The sequence below is a fragment of the Chiloscyllium punctatum genome, chromosome 22 (genome assembly GCF_047496795.1).
Source record: "Chiloscyllium punctatum isolate Juve2018m chromosome 22, sChiPun1.3, whole genome shotgun sequence".
Taxonomy (NCBI): Eukaryota; Metazoa; Chordata; class Chondrichthyes; order Orectolobiformes; family Hemiscylliidae; genus Chiloscyllium; species Chiloscyllium punctatum.
Window position 1 is genome coordinate 13,289,212 of NC_092760.1, and position 20,383 is coordinate 13,309,594.

General features: G+C 43.2%; 1 protein-coding gene across 1 annotated transcript in view; it reads right to left on the reverse strand.

Moving 5' to 3' along the window:
• Positions 1-20,383, reverse strand: part of f2 (coagulation factor II (thrombin)) — a 116,447-nt gene that overhangs the window by 53,751 nt on the left and 42,313 nt on the right. The window contains exons 7-9 of the mRNA XM_072591813.1: positions 17,731-17,899; positions 15,550-15,689; positions 14,482-14,610 (exon numbers count right to left, since the gene is read on the reverse strand). Of these exons, the coding sequence (XP_072447914.1) occupies positions 14,482-14,610; positions 15,550-15,689; positions 17,731-17,899 (438 nt within the window). The remainder of the gene's footprint in view (positions 1-14,481; positions 14,611-15,549; positions 15,690-17,730; positions 17,900-20,383) is intronic.

Consider the following 20,383-nt stretch of genomic DNA (forward strand, 5'->3'; position numbering starts at 1 on the left):
GTACAGTTCTGGTCTCCAAATTTGAGGAAAGACATTCTGGCTATTGAGGGAGTGCAGCGTAGGTTCACGAGGTCAATTCCTGGAATGGCAGGATTGCCTTACACGGAAAGACTGAAGCGACTGGGCTTGTATACCCTTGAGTTTAGAAGACTGAGAGGGGATCTGATTGAAACGTATAGGCTTATGAAAGGACTGGACACTCTGGCAGGAGGGAACATATTTCCGTTGATGGGGGAGTGCCGAACCAGAGGACACAACTTAAAAATACGGGGTAGACCATTTAGGACAGAGATGAGGAGAAACTACTTCACCCAGAGAGTGGTGGCTGTGTGGAATGCTCTGCCCCAGAGGGCAGTGGAGGCCCAGTCTCTGGATTCTTTTAAGAAAGAATTGGATAGAGCTCTTAAAGATAGTGGAGTCAAGGGGTATGGAGATAAGGCTGGAACAGGATACTGATTAGGAATGATCAGCCATGATCATATTGAATGGCGGTGCAGGCTCGAAGGGCAGAATGGCCTACTCCTGCATCTATTGTCTATTGTCTATTGTCTATTGTCTATTGTCACTGACGTGAGGCTCACTGGTCTATAGTTCCCTGGCCTTTCCTTACCACCTTCCTTAAATAGTGGCACCATGTTAGCCAGCCTCCAGTCTTCCGGTATCTCACCTGTAACAATCAATGATACAATTATCTCAGCAAGGGGTCTAGCAATCACTTCCCTAGCTTCCTACAGAGTTCCAGGGTACACCTGATCAGGTCCTGGGGATTTATTCACTTTTATGCGTTTCAAGACTTCCAGCACCTCCTCCTCTGTAATGTGAACATTTTGCAAGATGTTACCATCTATTTCCCCACATTCTATATCTTCCATGTCCTTCTCCACAATAAACACTGATGCAAAATACTTGTTTAGTATCTCTCCCATCTCCTGCAGCTCCGACTGCCTTGCATATCTTTGAGGGGCCCTATTCTCTCCCTAGTTACCCTTTGTCTTTAATATATTTGTAAAAACCCTTTGGATTATCCTTAACTCTATTTGCCAAAGCTATCTCATATTCCTTTTTTGCCCTCCTGATTTCTCTCTTAAGTATACTCTTACTGCCTTTATACTCTTATCAAGATTCACTTGATCTCTCCTGTTTATACCTAACGTATGCTTCCTTCTTTTTCTTAATCAAAATCTCAATTTGTCTTGTCATCCAGTATTCCGTACACCTACTAGCTTTTCCTTTCACCCTAACAGGAATATGCTTTCTCTGGACTCTCATTATCTCATTTCTGAAGGCTTCCCATTTTCTATCCATCTCTTTATCTGCGAACATCTGCCCTCAGTCAGCTTTTGAAAGTTCTTGCCTAATACCGTCAAAATTAGCCTTCTTCCAATTTCAAACTTCAACTTTTAGATCCAGTCCATCTTTTTCCATCAATATTTTAGAACTAATAGAATTATAGTTGTGGCCCCAAAGTGCTCCCCCACTGACACCTCAGTCACCTGCCCTGCCTTATTTCCCAAGAGTAGGTCAAGTTTTTGCATCTTCTCTAGTATCAGAACATTTTCTTATACAGACTTAAAAAATGCCTTTCCATCTAAACCCTTAACACTTTGGAAGTCCACGTCTATTGGTAGAACAAGTAAGAGCTTAAGGGGCTGACAGCTAACATGAAAATGAATTTGAATGTTTTGTATAGGCATGTAAATAGCAAAAAAAAAGGCAGGAACGTGAGGAGTGAGATTGATTAGAGATCAAAAAAAAAATTTACACATGGAAGCAGTGAGAATCACTGAGGTATTAAAGTAATAGTTTACTTTTTATTTATTACAGAAGAACGCGTTCCCAATGTCATAAAAGAGGAGACAGCTCAGGCACTTGAAGGTATTAAAATTGATATGGAGAAAATATGCATTAGGCTGTCTGTACGTATAAGTGATAAACACCAGGACCAGGTCTGATTCATCGGAACATACTAGGGGGAAGTAAATAGGAAATATCGGAGACCATCACCATAATTTATCAATCTTGCTTAGAATTGGGAGAGGTACTAGAGAGCTGAAGAATTGCAAATAGGACATCCTTGTTTGAAAAACAGTGCAAAGGAAACCAAAGGCCAATTACTTTAACCTGGCTTGTGAAGAGGTTTTTAGAAACAACAGCTTAGGACAAAATTAATAGTCACTTGCACATATATGGGATAGTTAAGGAAAATTACATTGAATTTGATAAAGACAAATTGAAGGCACTCCTGATGAAGCTCATTCTTGATGAATGGTTTATCCCTGAAACTTTGATTCTCCTGCTCCTCGGGTATTGCCTGAGTTGCTGTGCTTTTCCAGCACCACACTCTTGACTCTGATCTCCAGCATCTGCAGACCTCACTTCCTTCAAATTGTGTTTAAGCAACTAGTTTAGGTTTATTTGAGATACAGAAAGTTGATTAGAGTAATGCTGTTCATATGGTGTGCATAGACTTCTAAAAGGCATTTGATAAGGTCCCACTCACTGTAACAGACTTTTAGAGCTCCTAGCATGAAAGGGACCAAAGCAGAATGGATAATGGGCTGAGATGTCATAATGTCATAGAGATGTACAGCATGGAAACAGACCCTTCAATCCAATTCATCCAAGCCGTTCAGATATCTGAAATTAATCTAGTCTCATTCGCCAGAAGTTGGCCCATATCCCTCTAAACCCTTCCTATTCACATACCCATCCAGGTGTCTTCTAAGGGTTGTAATCACAGATGGAGTTTAATTTAGATAAATGTGAGATGCTGCATTTTGGAAAGGCAAATCAAAGCAGGATTGATACATTTAATGGTAAAGTCCTGGGGAGTGATGCTGAACAAAGCAACCTTGGAGTGCAGGCTCACAATTCCTTGAAAGTGGAGTCCCAGGTCGACAGGATAATGAAGAAGGTGTTTGGTTTGCTTTCTTTTTATTAGTCAGTGCTTTGAGCATAGGAGTTTGGAGGTCACTTCTGGAATATTGTGTGCAATTCTGGTCTCCCTGCTATCGGAAGGATATTTTGAAACTTGAAAGGGTTTAGAAAAGGTTTACAAGGTTGCCAGGGTTGGAGGAGTTGAGCTATATGGAGAGGTTGTATAAGCTGGAGTTATTTTCCCTGGAGCATTGGAGGATGAGGGGGGGATTTTATAGAGGTTTATAAAATCATGAGGGGCATGGATAGGGTGAATAGACAAGATCTTTTTCCACGAGATGGATGAGTTTAAAACTAGATGGCATAGGTTTAGGGTGAAAGGGGCAAGATTTAAAAGGGACCTAAAAGACAATGATTGCGTGCAGAGGATGGTGTGTGTATGGAATGAGCTGTCAGAGGAAGTGGTAGAGGCTGGTACAATTACAACATTTAAAAGGCATCTGGATGGGTATATGAATAGGAATGGTTTTGAGGTATATGGGCCAAATGCTGGCATATGGGGCTAGATTAATTTAGGTTATCTGATCAGCATGGACGAGTTGGACTGAAGGGTCTGTTTCCATGCTGTATATTTCTATTACTCTAAAAGAACTGTTCACTTTTTCCCTCATACTGGCATCAGTGCCCAATGGATCTCAACCTGTATCTTGCATACCACTCTTTGAGGCACATATTCAACCCTGATCTTATTTAGGTAAAAACAATGACTGCAGATGCTGAAAACCAAATACTGGATTAGTGGTGCTGGAAGAGCACAGCAGTTTAGGCTGTGTTCTTGATGAAGGGCTTTTGCCCGAAACGTCGATTTCGCTGCTCGTTGGATGCTGCCTGAACTGCTGTGCTCTTCCAGCACCACTAATCCTGATCTTATTTACCTTAGTCCAATTTGCTCATGATTCAGGTAAAGTTTTGGAGATTATATGTTCTTAGTTCTACTTCTTAATTTATACCCTAACTGTTTGTACTCCCTTCCATGATACTCAAGTGGACCATGGCAACGGAGTGGTTCCCCATTCACTCCAGGTTTCCAAGAAGGTGTCCTTAACTGTGGTACCAATCATGTGGACTCATGCTCTCAGCTGTAAAGAACTGTCCTTAACCACTTAAGATACTGTTGTCTCTTACAGCTACACTCTTTTTACTCCCTCCATTTGAATATAGCTCTACTGTGGTCAGTTTGTTCATCATTCCTGCAGACCATACTCTCATCCAGTACAAAGTGAGAACTGCAGATGCTGGAGATCAGCATTGAAAAGTATGGTGCTGGAAAAGCACAGTAGATCAGGCAGCAACCAAATGCAGGAGAGTTGACATTTCAGGCACAGGCCCTTCATCAGGAGTTCCTTGACTCTCAACTGCACAAACTACAACAACATCAAACCTGTGGACAATTGTGGGGGTGGAAGCTTCTCTGTTGCAACCTTCTGCATTCCTGTACGTGCCTTATAGTCATACTCTTACAGTTTTGGACCCATATCTAAGGAAGGAAGTGCTAGCATTGGAAGGAGTTCAGTGGAAGTTTACAAGAATGATCCCGAGGATGAAGAGCTTGCCGTATGAAGACTTTGAGTCTGTACTCAATGGTGTTTAAAAGGGTGTCGAGGGAAAACTGATTAAACTTACAGAATACTAAGGCCTGGATAGAGTGGTCGTGGAGAAGATGTTTCCACTCGCAGAAGAGACTGGGACCTGAGGGCACAGCCTGAGAACGAAGAGACAAAGAAGAATTTCTTCAGCGAGAGGGTGCTGAATCTGTGGAACTCACTGCTGCAGAGGGCTGTGACGGCCAAGTCATTGAGTGTATTTAAGACAGAAGTTTTTGATTAGTAAGGGGATGAAGTGTAGTAGGGAGAAGTCAGGAGAACAGGATTAAGAAACATATCAGCCACGATTGAATGGGAGAGCAGACATGATGGCCTAATTCTGCGTCTATATCTTATTGTCTTATGATCATGCCCTCCTGTCTTTGTCCAGAGATCAAATCTGAATAGTCTCCCTGGCTTTTCCTGGAATGAAGAACAGAATCATGTGGAGGTGGCAGGGCTCTCAGACACAATTAGGTCTCACGTGTGGAGTTCCACGGTCAGGAGTCAGCCACAGCCTGGTGGCATTGTGGTACTCAGCAGCCCCACTGAAGAGATGGTGGCTATTGCTGGTACTGCACTTACCTGAGGCCTTGGATTGAGGAGGGACACAAGATACAATTGACAAATCTGGCTTGACTTTTTCTGGGAGATGGTAGTCAATGTGAAGTCACAGAAAGCCTGTGGTGTGGCACAAGGGGTTTCAAAGAGATGAAAACACACTGTGATCCCTATCAAACTCATTACTGGATCCATTTCCTCCAGCTTTAAAGCTCCAGCTTAAATTCTCTCCAATTCACACCATAGTTCCACCCTTTAAAACAAAATCAGACAGGACTAAATCCATCACTTTAAGATTCAACTTATTTCTTGCTAGTGCCTTATGTAGATTTGAAGATAGGTAAAAGAACAGCCCTGACAGATCTCCTCAGGATCTCACTACTTCATGGACAAAACTTCCTATTCTGAGCATTCCTGGGTTAATGCTCTGGGATAGAATTTGGATTCAGTGAATAAATCTGCAAAGTAAAACTAGTCTCAGTTAGGATTATTATTAAATTATCAACAATTGTTGAAAAATCTAATTTGGTTCATATTTGCTCAGGAAAAGAAATCGGTCTTCCTTAACTGGTCCAGCCTACATGTGATTCCAGATCCACAGTAATTAGGGTGCCTTTGAAATGGCCTAACAAGCCATTTGGTACAGGGATGCAATGATAGGAATGAGGGCCAGATGAATCTCATACAGTATTTGATTCTGGATTGGGATTGCTAATCTGTGCCAATCAGGGAACCCTGCTGACAGATATAAACAGGAGATTCATAGAGTCTCCTCTCTCTGGGGATTTGCTCTGAGCTGGTTAGTCAGAGTCCATTTACTTCACAAGTAACTTGGTGATAACCGGCCTCTATGCCTTTGAGTTGGGGTAAGCATTTCTGTCATCATGCCTTTATTTGGGAAGCTTGACTCATTTGATCCTGCTATCAAAGACTGAAATAATTGCCTAGAGGCTAGTATCCCATCACCAAGGCACCCTTTATTTATATATGCACAGTACACAAGCTTTGACCAACCAGCTCACAGCCAGTCCTTAGACTCTCTGAATCTCCTGTTTATATCTGTCAGGCAGAGCTCCCTGATTTCCCTGGTTAACAACACCAATCAAGAATCTCACAGTCAAATAAGGTTCGCCTTACTGTCTTTCCAATCACTACATCCCTCCTCCCTCCAAGTCTGGGAATGTAGGCCTGTTCTTTTCTCTGGTGGCTTCGCCTGTGCCATTTTCATCCCAGGTCCTATTCCTCTGACTTGAGCACAGTGATGTGTACTGGACCATAATCCATCGCTTGCACCCGGAGCGTCTCAGGAGAGTTTCATCTTCTTCAGGCAGTAATGGTATCGAGAATGCATTCATCTTCTCTCTGTGTTATCTTCAACACTAGGCAGAGCAGGAGAACCCCTGGTTTCTGACAGCCATTTGAGCTGCTCTGAGGGATCAGGTATGTTTTGCTCCTGTCCTGTTTGAGAGGTAGCACTTTCATGTGATCCACATGTTTATTCAGCGCCACCTCACCTACTTGAACTTTGTATGTAATGAGACCTGTCCTTGTGTCAACGTCACCCTGTGCCCAATTCTGTGGTTTCAACACCAAATTTCGTCCCTTGAAGTAAACTGCCTCTCTCTCTCTCAGAGAAGGTGTGTGGCTGGCACTGGCGTTCCTACTGCGGTTTCAGGGCCAGTTCAGAATGGGCTACAAATAGTTTGTCAGAAACATCCACATCCCATGACAGAATTTTTAAAAAAACACCCTTCAATATAGAGATAACTTCAGAATTCAACATTGCAGCTTTGTAATAAACTGGCAATAAAATAGAATTTAATTAATTGCCCTGAGGGTAAGAACCTAAACTGGTAAGTTGAAAAACACAAAGAAATGCTTCCAGTTCCTGTCTGAACTCAAATTCCATGAAGATTGGTATTTTTTCTAGCCCCTCTCCCCATACCACCCCCACTCTCCCATAACTTGAATCAGCTTCAAGAACCTTGATTGTCAATAAAACTTACTCTATTCAATTTAATTTGCAACGGCAGGAGAGCCAGTTTCTTCACTAAAACTCCCATGAAAATCAGACTTTTTTTTTCCTCCAACTATGAAATAAAAGGCCTCTGGGATCAACCTCTGCCCCTCTCCACCCAATAATTAACTCAGAGCCCAGTCCCATTAGGTTAATGAACTGTGAACCGTGGATGGTGAACAGTAGTAGCTAATGTCCTGGATTCAGCAACGATTGTCCAGCATTGTCTCTGGCTTTGCTCCCAGCCATACCTATTGGGAATTGTAGAGGGATGAAGTCCCTTGAGTTGCAGATAACTATTGTGGAGGTGGTGTCATGGATAACTCAGCTATCTGCCAGCTCCACACACTAAAGTTGCAGCACATCAAATGCTTTGCCAACTTTCTTTTTGTCCTATTTAACTAATTAGGTTTCAAGTTTAGAAATATTGCTAGGTGGCTCTCTGTCCTTACATAATGAAATTTAATAAGTTAATGTTCTAAATATAATAAACACTTTTATCTCTTCAGTACGGTTTTAAACTGTCAAGAATATTAATCTAAATACTGGTTAGAGTGAGAGGAATAAAACCTTCAAAAACATCATCTGAAACTAAATATCGTACCTAAGGTGTGGTGCACAAAATTGAACGTTAAACATCAGGTGGTATTTGAACAAAGCTGTGAATAATTGAATGTACCCTCCGCTCTCGTATATTCTAGCTGCTTCTCAAGGGCCCTTACTGAGGTCCAACCCTTCCCTACTCCCTGTTAAATTATAAATACTGAAATTAAGTTTTCCATCTGGATCCTAACCATCCAAGGCCCAATTATAACATCCCATACACATTCAAATTTAGTTTAACAAAAATCTTCATACGTACCATTGTCAGTCCAACAAAGCTGGATAATAGAAAGAATTAAAAACTGTACAACCAGAGAGTGTCTGATTAGCCCCATGTTTGCTAACTACTGATGGCAGACTGATGGACGGGCTGGAAAAAAAACATTCTGGTTAATGGTACACCAAGATCAGCAGAGAGCAGATTGCAGCACTGAGAGGTCATATTGCTCAAGCAAGCAAGCTTCTCTCTGTTCCAGGCTAGAGAATGGACTACAAAGTTCTGTTTGATATTTAGCAGAGGAGGGAGAAAGAGCTTGCATTTATATGGCACCCTCATGACTCAGGAAAGTGTGTTTTTAGGCCAACAAAGGCCTTTGAAGTACAGTATAGTCACTGATTTAAGACTACCCAGAAGCCAGGATGCGGCAACCTTCCATGTTCTGTTTAATGGGTGCCAGTTAATGGACAAATATTGACCAGGAAGACTCTGCAATAGTGCCAAGAAATTATTCATATATGCAAGTGAGAGGGTAACTGGAGCCATGGTTGAGCATCTTATCCAAAAGATCAGACCACGGTCAGACCTAAGCTTCCTCAACAGTCTCTAGAATGCTGGATTATCTAGTCATATCTCTGGATTGGGAGTTAAATCTACCACATTCAGGTTCAAAGGTCAGAATGCTACATACAGAAGCATGGCTGAAGTGTGATTAACTCAGCAGTGCTTTGCGATGTTAACTAAATGGGGCTATTAAATAAATAACTCCATCCGTGACTGTTGGCAGCAGTGTGATGACAGTAAAAGGAAAGGAACTTGAATCAAGGGCCAACCACTCACTGCTGTCTTTGTTTAAGACACTGAACAAATTAAAACCCTCACAATATAGATTCCTTTCATTAGAATTGCATGAATCTTATTAGAAAATGGGTAGAATTGTTATAGCATGGAAATAAATGGTTCTGGGAGTTACCTGTGAGATCCCTGTCCTGACTTAAGTTGTAATGCGTGTGTATATTTGTCCGACACTGTTGATTAACATTTTTAGCTTCTTCTTGTTATTTTCTGGCAACACTTTTAGTTCAGAGGACAAACTGATGACTCACTCAGCTCTTGCCCAAGCATTTCTTGGGCTGCTCCATCCAGGTAATGAGTAAAATAACTTGCCATATTTCTAACACAAATCCATGAAGCAGGTTATATGGTCATTATCTCAGTATGGTTTATGGTATAACATATTGCAGTTGTTGCCGTTCTTCAAAAATGGCCTGAAAGCATTTTGCAATGTATTATGATAGTGAAAGCTGCTAGAGCAATGCAAGTTCTTCGATTCTTGACTTAACATTGTTTAAATATTTGTTTAAGTGTTTGCAGTTGGAGTAAACAGTGAATGTCACAGCGATTGATGGTGGAATGGAACATTATTGACTGAGTTGCAACCCAAGGCACTTTGGGGTCATACAGCTTCAAAGCTCACAAAGTTCAGGGGCTCTGAAGAGCAGTAGAAATATCTCTTGCAGGCCGGATAGTGAAAGCACTCTTACATGCGGTTAATTCTAGAGTTCCAGGAGTTTGATACAAATCAGGATAGAGTGCAATTTGGTTGGGAATTTGGAAACGCTAATGTTCCCATTCGCAAGGTCACAAAAAAACAAAATACCAGATTTTATTCCGAGGAGGCAAAATGTGCTAAATCTATATCAAACAGGGCGGCACGGTGACACAGTGGTTAGCACTGCTGCCTCACAGCGCCAGAGACCCGGGTTCAATTCCTGCCTCAGGCAACTGTCTGTGTGGAGTTTACACATTCTCCTCGTGTCTGCGTGGGTTTCCTCCGGGTGCTCCAGTTTCCTCCCACAGTCCAAAAATGTGCAGGTTAGGTGAATTGGCCATGCTAAATTGCCCATAGTGTTAGGGAAATGGGTCTGGGTGGGTTGCTCTTCGGAGGGTCGGTGTGGATTTGTTGGGCCGAAGGGCCTGTTTCCACACTGTAAGTAATCTAATCTAATTTGCACTTAGGGCACTTTATACCTGAGATGGCACTAATTAATGTCAGTAGTAAATAACACTACTACTTATATCTTTCCAATCTGAAAAAGACCCATAAATACTGACTAGCTTCTGTATGCTAATCCTCAATCCATGATAATAGACCACCCCAAATACCATCAGCTCCTTTCTGCTGCAATAACCTTTATTGATGGTTTCTGGAAATCCAAACTCATAGTACCCCAGCCCTGCACTGCCTGGTTCTACCTGCTCCCCAAGATCCACAAGCCCAGCTACCCCAGCTGACTCATCTTTTTGGCATGTTTCTTCTTCACTGAACTTATCCTTCCTCAACTCCATCGTGTTCCCCTTAGTTCAGGCACTTCCCATCTACATACGCAACACCAACCTTCTCTTCAGCAACTTTCAATTCCCCAAGCCCCAGTGCTTTACCTTCACTATGGACGTGCAGTCCGAATACAGGCCCTCCGCTTCTTCCTCTCCAACAGACCTATCCAGTCCCCCACCACCAATGCTCTCCTCCGCTTTGTCGAAGTGGTCCTCACGCTCAACAACTTTTCCTTTAACTCCTCCCATTTCCTCCAAATCAAGGGGGTGGCCTTGGTCACCCGATGGGCCCAAGCTACACCTGCCTCTTTGTTGTCTATATCAAACAGTCCCTCTTCACTACATACTCAGGCACTGTGCCCCAACTCGTTCGCCGTTACATCAATGACTACGTTAGTGCAGCAGCATCCTGCACCCGATCTGAACTGGAGCAGTTCATCAAATTCACCCACCACTTCCAGCCCACCCTCAAATTCATTTGGTCCATCTTGGTCACCTCCCTCCCCTTTCTTGATCTCACCGTTTCCATAGAGAAAGTGAGGAATTGCAAATGCTGGAGATCAGAGTTGAGAGTGTGGTGCTGAAAAAGTACAGCAGGCCAGGCAGCATCCAAGGAACAGCAGAATCGTTGTTTCAGACATAAGCCCTTCCTGATGAAGGTCTTATGCCCGTAACATCGATTCTCCTGCTGCTTGGATGCTGCTTGACCTGCTGTGCTTTTCCAGCACCACACTTTCGACTCACTATTTCCATGTCTGCTGACAGTCTCCAGGCAGACGTTTACTACAAACAGACAGACTCCAATAACTACCTAGACAAAATCTCCTCTCACCCAATATCCTGCAAGAACTCCATCCCATTCTCTCAATTCCCCTGCCTCCGCCGCATCTGCTCAGAAAAGGAGATATTCCACTCGCAAGAATCCCAGATGTCCACCTATTTTGAACAATATGCTTTTCCCTCTCTGTCATCCAGACATCCCTCTGCCGAACCACCTCCATTCCCCATTCCACTGCTCTAAATCCCCCAATGCAATAAAGATAGAGACTCCCTTGTCCTCACCTACCACCCTACCAATCTCCGTATCCAAAGCATCATCTTTAAACACTTCCCGCAACTCCAACTGGACCCCACCATCAAGAACATCTTCCCCTCTCTGCCTTCCGCAAGGACCATTCCCTCTGACAGTCATTGGTTTGTGCCACTCTCCCCACCAACCCCTCCAAACCCCCAGGTACCTTCCCTGTACCCACAAAAGATGCAAAAAGATGCACCACTCCCCCCCCCCCCCACCCACCTCCATCCAGGGCCACAAACAGTTCTTCTAAGTGTTCACCTGCCTCTCCTCTAAGCTAGTTTACTCCATCAGGTGCTCCCGATGTGGTCTTCTCTGCATCGGCGAGGCCAAACGTAAAGTTAGGGAATTGTTTGCCAAGCATCACAGCCGGACCCACAGGGGTCAACCGGACTTCCCAGTCACTGCCCATTTCAATTCCCCTTCCCATTCCCTTTCCGACATGACCATCCTTGGCTTCCTACATCACCACAACGAACCACATAGCAAACTGGAGGAACAATACTTTATCTTCTGCCTGAGCAGCCTACAGCCTGGAGGACTCAACATTGAGTTCTCCAATTTCAAATAACTTCCCTTGCCCCGACTCCCTTCCCAGCCACTCCCACTCCCTTCCACTCCTCCCTGCCACCAACTGGATTCTTTCCTCTGATTGACCAACCAGGTCATATTCTCTATCTGCCTTCACCTATCCCCACTTCAACACTCTGCCCCCACCACCCCTTTTAACTGCAGCTCCCCCTACACCCACTCCCAGTCCTGAAGAAGGGTTACACCCGAAACGTCAACTTCTCCACCTCCTGATGCTGCCTGGCTTGCTGTGTTCTCTCAGCATCCTGCCTGTCTATTTTGGATTCCACCACCTGCATTTTTGTTTTGTCTCTGGGTGTCTATAATAGCCATTACTGTTTCACACAACGTACATAGAACATAGAACAATACAGCACGTACAGGCCCTTCAGCCCATGATGTTGTGCCGAGCATTTATCTTAATCTAAGATCAACCTAACCTACACACCCCTCAATTTACTGCCGTCCATTTGCTTACCCAGTAGTCGCTTAAATGTCCCTAATGTCTCTGACTCTACCACCACTACTGGCAGCTCATTCCACACATCCATCACTCTCTGCGTAAAGAAACTACCTCTGACATCTCCCCTATACCCTCCTCCAATCACCTTACAATTATGACCCCTTGTGACAGCTATTTCTGTCCTGGGGAAAAGGCTCTGGCTATCTACTCTATATTTGCCTCTCATTACCTCGTAACACCTCTTTCAATTCACCTCTCTTCCTCCTTCTCTCAAGTGTGAAAAGCCTGAACTCATGTAACCTCTCTTCATAAGACAAGCCCTCCAATCCAAGCAGAATCCTGGTAAATCTCCTCTGTACCCTCTCTAAAGTATCTACATCCTTCCTATAATGAGGTAACCAGAACTGGACACAATATTCCAAGTGGGGTCTAACCAGGGTTTTATAGCAAAACCTCAAGGCTCTTAAACTCAATCTCCCTGTTAATGAAAGCCAAAACATCATATGTCTTCTTTACAACCCTATCAACTTGGGTGGCAACTTTGAGGGATCTATATACGTGGAGCCTAAGATCCCACTTTTCATCCACACTGCCAAGAATCCTTTCTTTAAACCTGTATTCAGCATTTAAATTCGACGTTCCAAAATGAATCACTTTGCATTTATCCAGGTTGAACTCCATCTGCCACTTCTCAACCCAGCTCTGTATCCTGTCAATGTTTTGTTGTAGCCTGCAACAGCTCTCGACACTATGTACAATACTACCAACCTTTGTTCATCAGCAAACTTACTAACCCACCCTTTCACTTCATCATCCAAGTCATTTATAAAAACTACAAAGAGGAGAGGTGCAAGAACAGATCCCTGCAGGACACCACTGGTCACTGACCTCCAGGCGGAATACTTTCCAACCACTCTCACTAGTTGTCTTCATTTGGCCAGCCAATTCTGTATCCAGACAGCCAAACTTCCCTGTATCTCATACCTCCTAACTTTCTGAATGAGCCTACCATGGGGAACCTTATCAAATGCCTTACTGAAACCCATATAAACCATATCCACTGATCAATATTCGTCAACTTGTCTCGTCACATCCTCAAAGAATTCAATAAGACTTATGAGGCTTGACCTGACCTCACAAAGCCTTTAATCAAACGATGTTTTTTCCAAATATTCATAAATCCTATCTAACAGAATCTTTTCCTGTACCTTGCTTATCACAGACTTAAGACTGACTGGTCTGCAATTCCCAGGGATTTCCTTATTCCCTTTCTTGGATAGAGGAACAAAATTTACCTCCCACCAATCAGCCGGTATTACTCCCGTGGAGAATGAAGATGCAAAGATCATCGCCAGAGGCGCAGCAATCTCATTCGTTGCTTCCCCACAGACTCACATCAATGTGAGTCTGTGTAAGGAACAGGTTAGGGCAATGCTTGGTATGTGGAAACAAGTGGATGTAGTAGTTACGTGTGCTAAATTGATGAGACCAATTTTAATTGAAATGGAACAATGGGACGCTGATCAAAAGCAGATAGGAGTCACCAAGGGACAGGAAGAGGATCCATAATAGTTAAGCCATTGGAAGACAATTTGGGAATATGTTAACCAATCAACAGCAAAATTACCCAGCAACTAACTAATCCTTATCCAGAAAGCATGCAGTCTTTCACACTCTAACTCTGGGAAATCCTGCAAAGTCAACCACTGGGACCATCAAGAAAAGTTTCAAAGGGGAATAGTCCCTGTGAATTAAACAAGAAGACCTCAGTTTAGATCACTAAGGAGGTTGTCTGATTTAATAGAATCAGTTTTGTTTCAAATTCTTAAAAAGAGCTGTTGGATTTATTCTGCGATTGCGTCCATCACACTTCTTTGTCTCTGAATCTAAGAAAAGGGTAAAATCACCTTTCCTATCCTGATCATTATTGTTCCTGTAAACTGCACTTTAGCTCTGTATGTTTGGGAAAGTAGGTTTTTTTTAAAAAATGCAGACAATTCTTTAGTCAGAAGCAGAATTCCAGATTTCTGTTCTCATTATTGAAGAATGTCCCATGGAAACATGGTCTCAGTTACAATGACAGAGAATGGAGAGGGAAACAGTGAATTCCAGAGGTACCTCTGCCAGTCTGTAAGCTGCTGGGAGTGTGTTTTCCATGGGTGGTGAGAACATGGCTGACTGTGATCATCTTGGGGTCAGCAGGAGACTGTGTTGGTGGTAAAATCTCAGAGCTACAACTTTCATATTCTGGAAGTAAGAAAAGAAATTAATCAATTCTACAGATTTGAAAATAACTGCATACTCCTACACACACATACAACCATTCACACGTATGAACACTGAAGTTTACATGCAAACACATGTCAAAATGAACAATCACACATGCACATACACATTAACACATGTACATATATATATGCATACACACATGTACTCACTTGCACATGCGTATACTCACTTGTACAAGCACACATTCACATTCACACCGACACCCACTCACACTGCAACACACACACATATGCTCACACTGACACACACTCAGACTGACACACACACACACAGTTAGACTGATACGCACACGCATGCACATGCAGACTGACACATACGCACGCTCAGAATGACACAGGCACTCACACTGACACACCTACACACTCAGGCTGACACATACACACAGTTATGCACATACACACTCAGACTAACGTACAAATATACTCAGACTGACACGCACAGACTAGCACAAAAAAAACACACACACTCGGACTGACACACACACACACACACACACACACACACACACACACACACACACACATGCACTCCCACCCAACACCGCAGCCCCCAAGAAGGGCCAGTTAATTAATTGACTCCTAGTTCCCGCCAATGCTGCTGAATCTAGAGAGGGTCAATGATTGATATCAACTTGCCATCACCCAGACCCAGATCCCATCCTCCCTGTCACCCAGTAGATGGCTAGTCTGTGAGAGGTCCAAACTGTCACTGGGAAGCTCATTTCCTCAGAAATCATAGGAGAAGATCATTCCTCCACCACCAGCTAGTGCCAGTTGTTATTTTGTCAGGGTCCCTTTGGAAAGGCAGGAGAGCCCTCTCAAATCCCTTTAAGGTGGAGAAAGCTCCCACCAAATCCCTTGGCAATGCAGGAATTGGATCACTTAAACAATCACTTACCTGTTGCATTGAAGCAGAACACATCAAAAGTATCATTGGGTGATTTTTGAATGGTGTAGACCCCTCTAAAGTTATTCGCACAATTGGGGAGGCCGACTACTCGAGGGATAGCAATCAGACCACCCTGAATCCATCCATATCTGCAGAACAACACACAGCATAACATCGAGCAGTCAGACAGCTACAAGTCAATCCTCAACATTCAGGTCAGTATAACAGAAAAGAATGTACATTAAGAGCCTGGTGGTTAAAAGCCCATGGGGAAAAGATCTTTTCCCAGATGTGATGGAAATCTCCTGTCCATTGACTGTACACATAGATATTTGTGGCAGTCTTAACCTTGTTCTGATGGGCACATTTGTTAAACCAGAGAGGTTTAACCTTTCTCCCTCCACTTTTAGTTCTCCATTCTTTCACCAATCTTCCTGGGATAGGTACATGAATAGGAAGGGTTTAGAGGGATATGGGCCAATTGCTGGCAAATGGGACCAGATTACTTTAGGATATCTGGTTGACGTGGACAAGTTGGACCGAAAGGCCTGTTTCCATGCTATATATCTCTATGACTCTACTTGTAATAAGCAACATGATATTCTGGTTTCTGCCAGGCTTTGAACCTCCCTTTTCACTTGAGACCATATTATTGAGACAGTCCGTTCAGAGCTGGAGAGAGATCAAAAGGGATCAGTGAAAGAATTCCCCCCCTTTCACAGAGCAAGTAACCTCAATGGGCTTTGAAGAGGAGACAGTTTCTTGGTGAAAATGGTGATTATAAAAAGCACATTAGGAGAGTCCTTTTTTAAAGGGATTTTCATGTTGGAGCTGGGAGCTCTCTCTTTAAATAAAATTCCACCTGGAGGGGCACTAAAGAAATGCAATTTCTGTCAAAGCAACTCTTCAGTTTGTAAAAAAGAACTTGATTGGGGGCTAGGACTAGGTGTGGTGAGGAATCCCACTTTTTTAAAGCGAGTGGGAGTGAGGGCCGGAACTTATTTTAAAGGGATCATAATGTCAGAGGGAGCTTCCTCGCTAAAATGATAAATGTTAATAAGCATTGATCTGATTTATTTTATTCACTCACGGTGAGTGAATGGCTGGGCCAGTATTCCTGCCTGTCCCTAGTTGCCCCTTGCAAAGATGGTATTGAGCTGCCTTCTTGAACTGCTGCAGTCTATGTCAGACCCATAATGTTGTTTGGAAAGGAATTCCAGGATTTTGACCCAGTGACACTGAAGGAGCTGAGATATATTTCCAAGTCAGGATGGTGAGTCTCTTTGGAGGGGAACTTGCAGGGGGTGGTGTTCCCATGTATCTGCTGTCCTTGTCATTCTGGATGGAAATGGTCGTGGGTTTGGAAGGTGCTGTCTGAGGAGCTTTGGTGAATTTCTACAATGCATCTTGTAGATAGTACACACTGCTGCCACGGAGCATTGGTGGTGGAGGGAGTGTGTGCTTGTGGATGTGGGTGCCAATCCAGCAGTTGTTTCCTCCTGGATGGCATCAAACTTTTTGTTTTTGGAGCTTCCCTCATCCCGGGAAGTGAGAAGTATTTCATCATATTCCTGATTTGTGCCTTGTAAATGGCGGACAGGTTTTGGGGAGTCAGGAAGTGAGTTTCTTGCTGCAGAATTCTCAAAGTCTTTGATGAACCAATTAAGAGTACTGATATTTCTCAGAGTTGGAGGGGTGTTTATGGATTGGGGAGTGGGATATAGAATAAAACCTCTCAAACGTTCTGATTACCTCTCCCAAGTGAGGTGTATGCTTCATCTCCTGACTGGTGGACTACTACAGGCCAATCTTAGACAATTTTGGGCGTGTAATTTTGCTCATTTAATTTGAATATTTTCATTTGTTAATCACTATGAGCATTAAAGCTGAAAGACAAAAGACTGGTAACACTCAAAATTGAACCAGTTGGGTAAACAAAAATTTGTCCAGTTTCCTGTAGGCTGTCAAAGGACAGTGTGCCCAAGATGGTGAAAGATTGGTCAGTGTGCGTGTGTGTGTATCATGTGTGAGTGTTGCTTTTATAATGGTTAAGATAGCCAGTTGCTGATAGTACCTTGTCCAGCCACCAGCGGGTTGACAAACTCCACCTGTCTCCCTGACCTGAGCTAATTGACCCATTTCCAGCAGAGAGAGAAAGAGAGATGGATTCATTGACTCAAACCTCCGTACCTGCAGGTTTCATAGCCAGCTCTCTGCGCCCTCTCCACTTGTTCTAATGTTGCTAGGGTGGTCCCCAGGCTCTGGCAGAGATTGATTCCTGCCTGGAAGTTCAGTTGGTAGCGTCCTGAACTGGACTCCTCCTGAGAGACTCCTTGATGCCTGCACTCTGAGTTCACACCTGAAAACGTATAATGGAGCTTTTACTGCATCAGATCATTCACATTTCATTCATACACAGACACTTAACATAGCGAGTTTTGATAAGATTTGTAGCTCAGGTTGAGTTTCTGGATGTAGGTTTGCTCGCTGAGCTGGAAGATTCGTTTTTCAGACATTTCATTGACCTACACTCCCTAGTATCCTTACATATGGATGAGGAAGGACACCACTTCGACTGGGACAGCACATTTATTCAAGGACAAGCCAAACAGAGACACGCACGAGAATTTCTAGAAGCATGGCATTCGAGCAGAACTCTAACAACAATCACATTGACTTGGATCCCATTTACCACCACCTGAGAAGAAAATCAGGAAATGACGTCACCATACACCCGTATGTAGGAAATGATCACACCACAGGAAATGACATCACCAACCCTAGAAACTCAAACATATAAATAGAAAGCAGGCTACACCACCAGTGCTTCAATTTGGAGGCTCACTGAAGATGTTACCTAGTATGGTGACAAAACATCTGAAAAAGAACCTTCCAGCTCAGCAAGCAAACTGATATCCAGCCCTTAATATATTCAGGACTCACTATTACTGTTTAACATAATACAGCATTTTGACAGTACATTAATGCAGAACCATAATCAGGGGTAACTCATTTTAGAATTAGAGTTAGAATCCCTACTGTGTGGAAACAGGCCCTTCGGCCCAACAAGTCCACACCAACCCTCTGAAGAGTATCCCACCCAGACCCATTCCCCTACATTTACCACTGACACATGCACCTAACCGATACACCTTTGAACACAATGGGCAATTTAGCATGACCAGTTCACCTGACCTGCACATCCTTGGATTGTGGGAGGAAACCAAAGCACCCAGAGGAAATCCACATGGACACAGGGAGAATGTGCAAACTCCACACAGACAATCACTCAAAGCTGGAATCGGACCTCGGACTCTGGTGCTGTGAGGCAGCATGCTAACCACTGAACCACCATACTGCCCCATTGCTTCTTTCCCCTATGTGAGGTTATAAATGTTGACAACATTCTACCATAGTGCTGAAGACTTATACTGTCTGGGCTGGCCACACATCTAACCTGGGCATCTACAACACTGGCATATCTCTGACAAAAATGTGCACAAAAACAGGACAAACTCAACCTGGCCCCCATTTGTCTACTATTAATCACCAGCAAAGTGATGGAATGTGGCATTGATAATCAAGGTCCACCTGATCATTATATTCACTGATATTAAGCTTGGATTCTGCCAGAAACACTCAACTCTTGACTTTATTTTAACAATGCTCTGAACATGGACAGAAGGGCCGCTTTCCAAAGGTTACAGAGCATTACATCAGATGCATAGCATAGAGACGGACCATTTGGCCCAATTAATCCATGCTGTTTCTGCTCTACTCAAGTCTCCTCTGACTTTTTCTCATCTAAATCTGTTATTGTAACCTCCATTGCCTTTTCCTTCATTTTCTTAAATGCATCTCCACTATTAGATCCAACTTTTTCATGTTCTTACCACTCTTTGAGTGAAGACTGAATTTCCAGTTGTGTTTCTTGATGATCATCTTAGAACTGGGAAATGTTTCTCCTCTTTCTCCATTTTAAAAGTTTGATAATCAGTAGTCTAGTGAAAAGGTTAATAAAGTAGTTGCCTCAGCTGACTGAGGGACAGTTATGGGGTGTCATGATGGCTCAGTGGTTTGAACTGCTGCCTCACGGCATCAGGGACCTGGGTTTGATTTCATCCTTGGGGTGACTGTCTGTGTGGAGTTTGCATGTTTTCCCCGAGTCGGAGTGGATTTATGCTAGTTGCTCTGGTTTCTTCCCATAATCCAAAAATCGGTGGATTGGTCATAGGAAATGTAGGGATAGGGTAGGGGGTGGGTTTGAGTGGGATACTCTTCAGCAGATCAATATGGACTCAATAGATCAAATGGACTGCTTTCACACTGTAGGGATTCTATGGTAATCAGTCAATAGGTACTGTACCTCAATAGGTGTTAATTACTCTTGAAGCTTAATGCGACTGAGGCACCTCAGCTCAATTTAGGAGGGGGCCAGGAAGGAGAGCTCCCACTGGGAGTGAGACACAGCCTGAGTGAGTATATTGTTTGGGGAATTTAGAGGCAATGTGGGAATTCAGTGCAGAGAGATAGAAATGCTTTTTCATTTTGACTTTTGTAAGGTTTATTTTTTAAAACAGGATAAATGGAAGCCCAATTAGGGGCCCAGCACAAAAGAGTAACTATAAATTCATTCATTGGTGGCAGCTGCTAAATGGACTCCAAATGGTTTGTTACTTTTAGATTGAAGGTAAGGAGGGGAAATATTTAGGCTACAAACTAAAAGACCAATAGGAAGTTTTTAAAAAATCAAATTAAGAACTAAAGTTAAAATAGAGATGCCAGGCAATGTGCTGTAACTACAAGATGTGGGAATTGGACACAATTGTAAATCATAGAATCC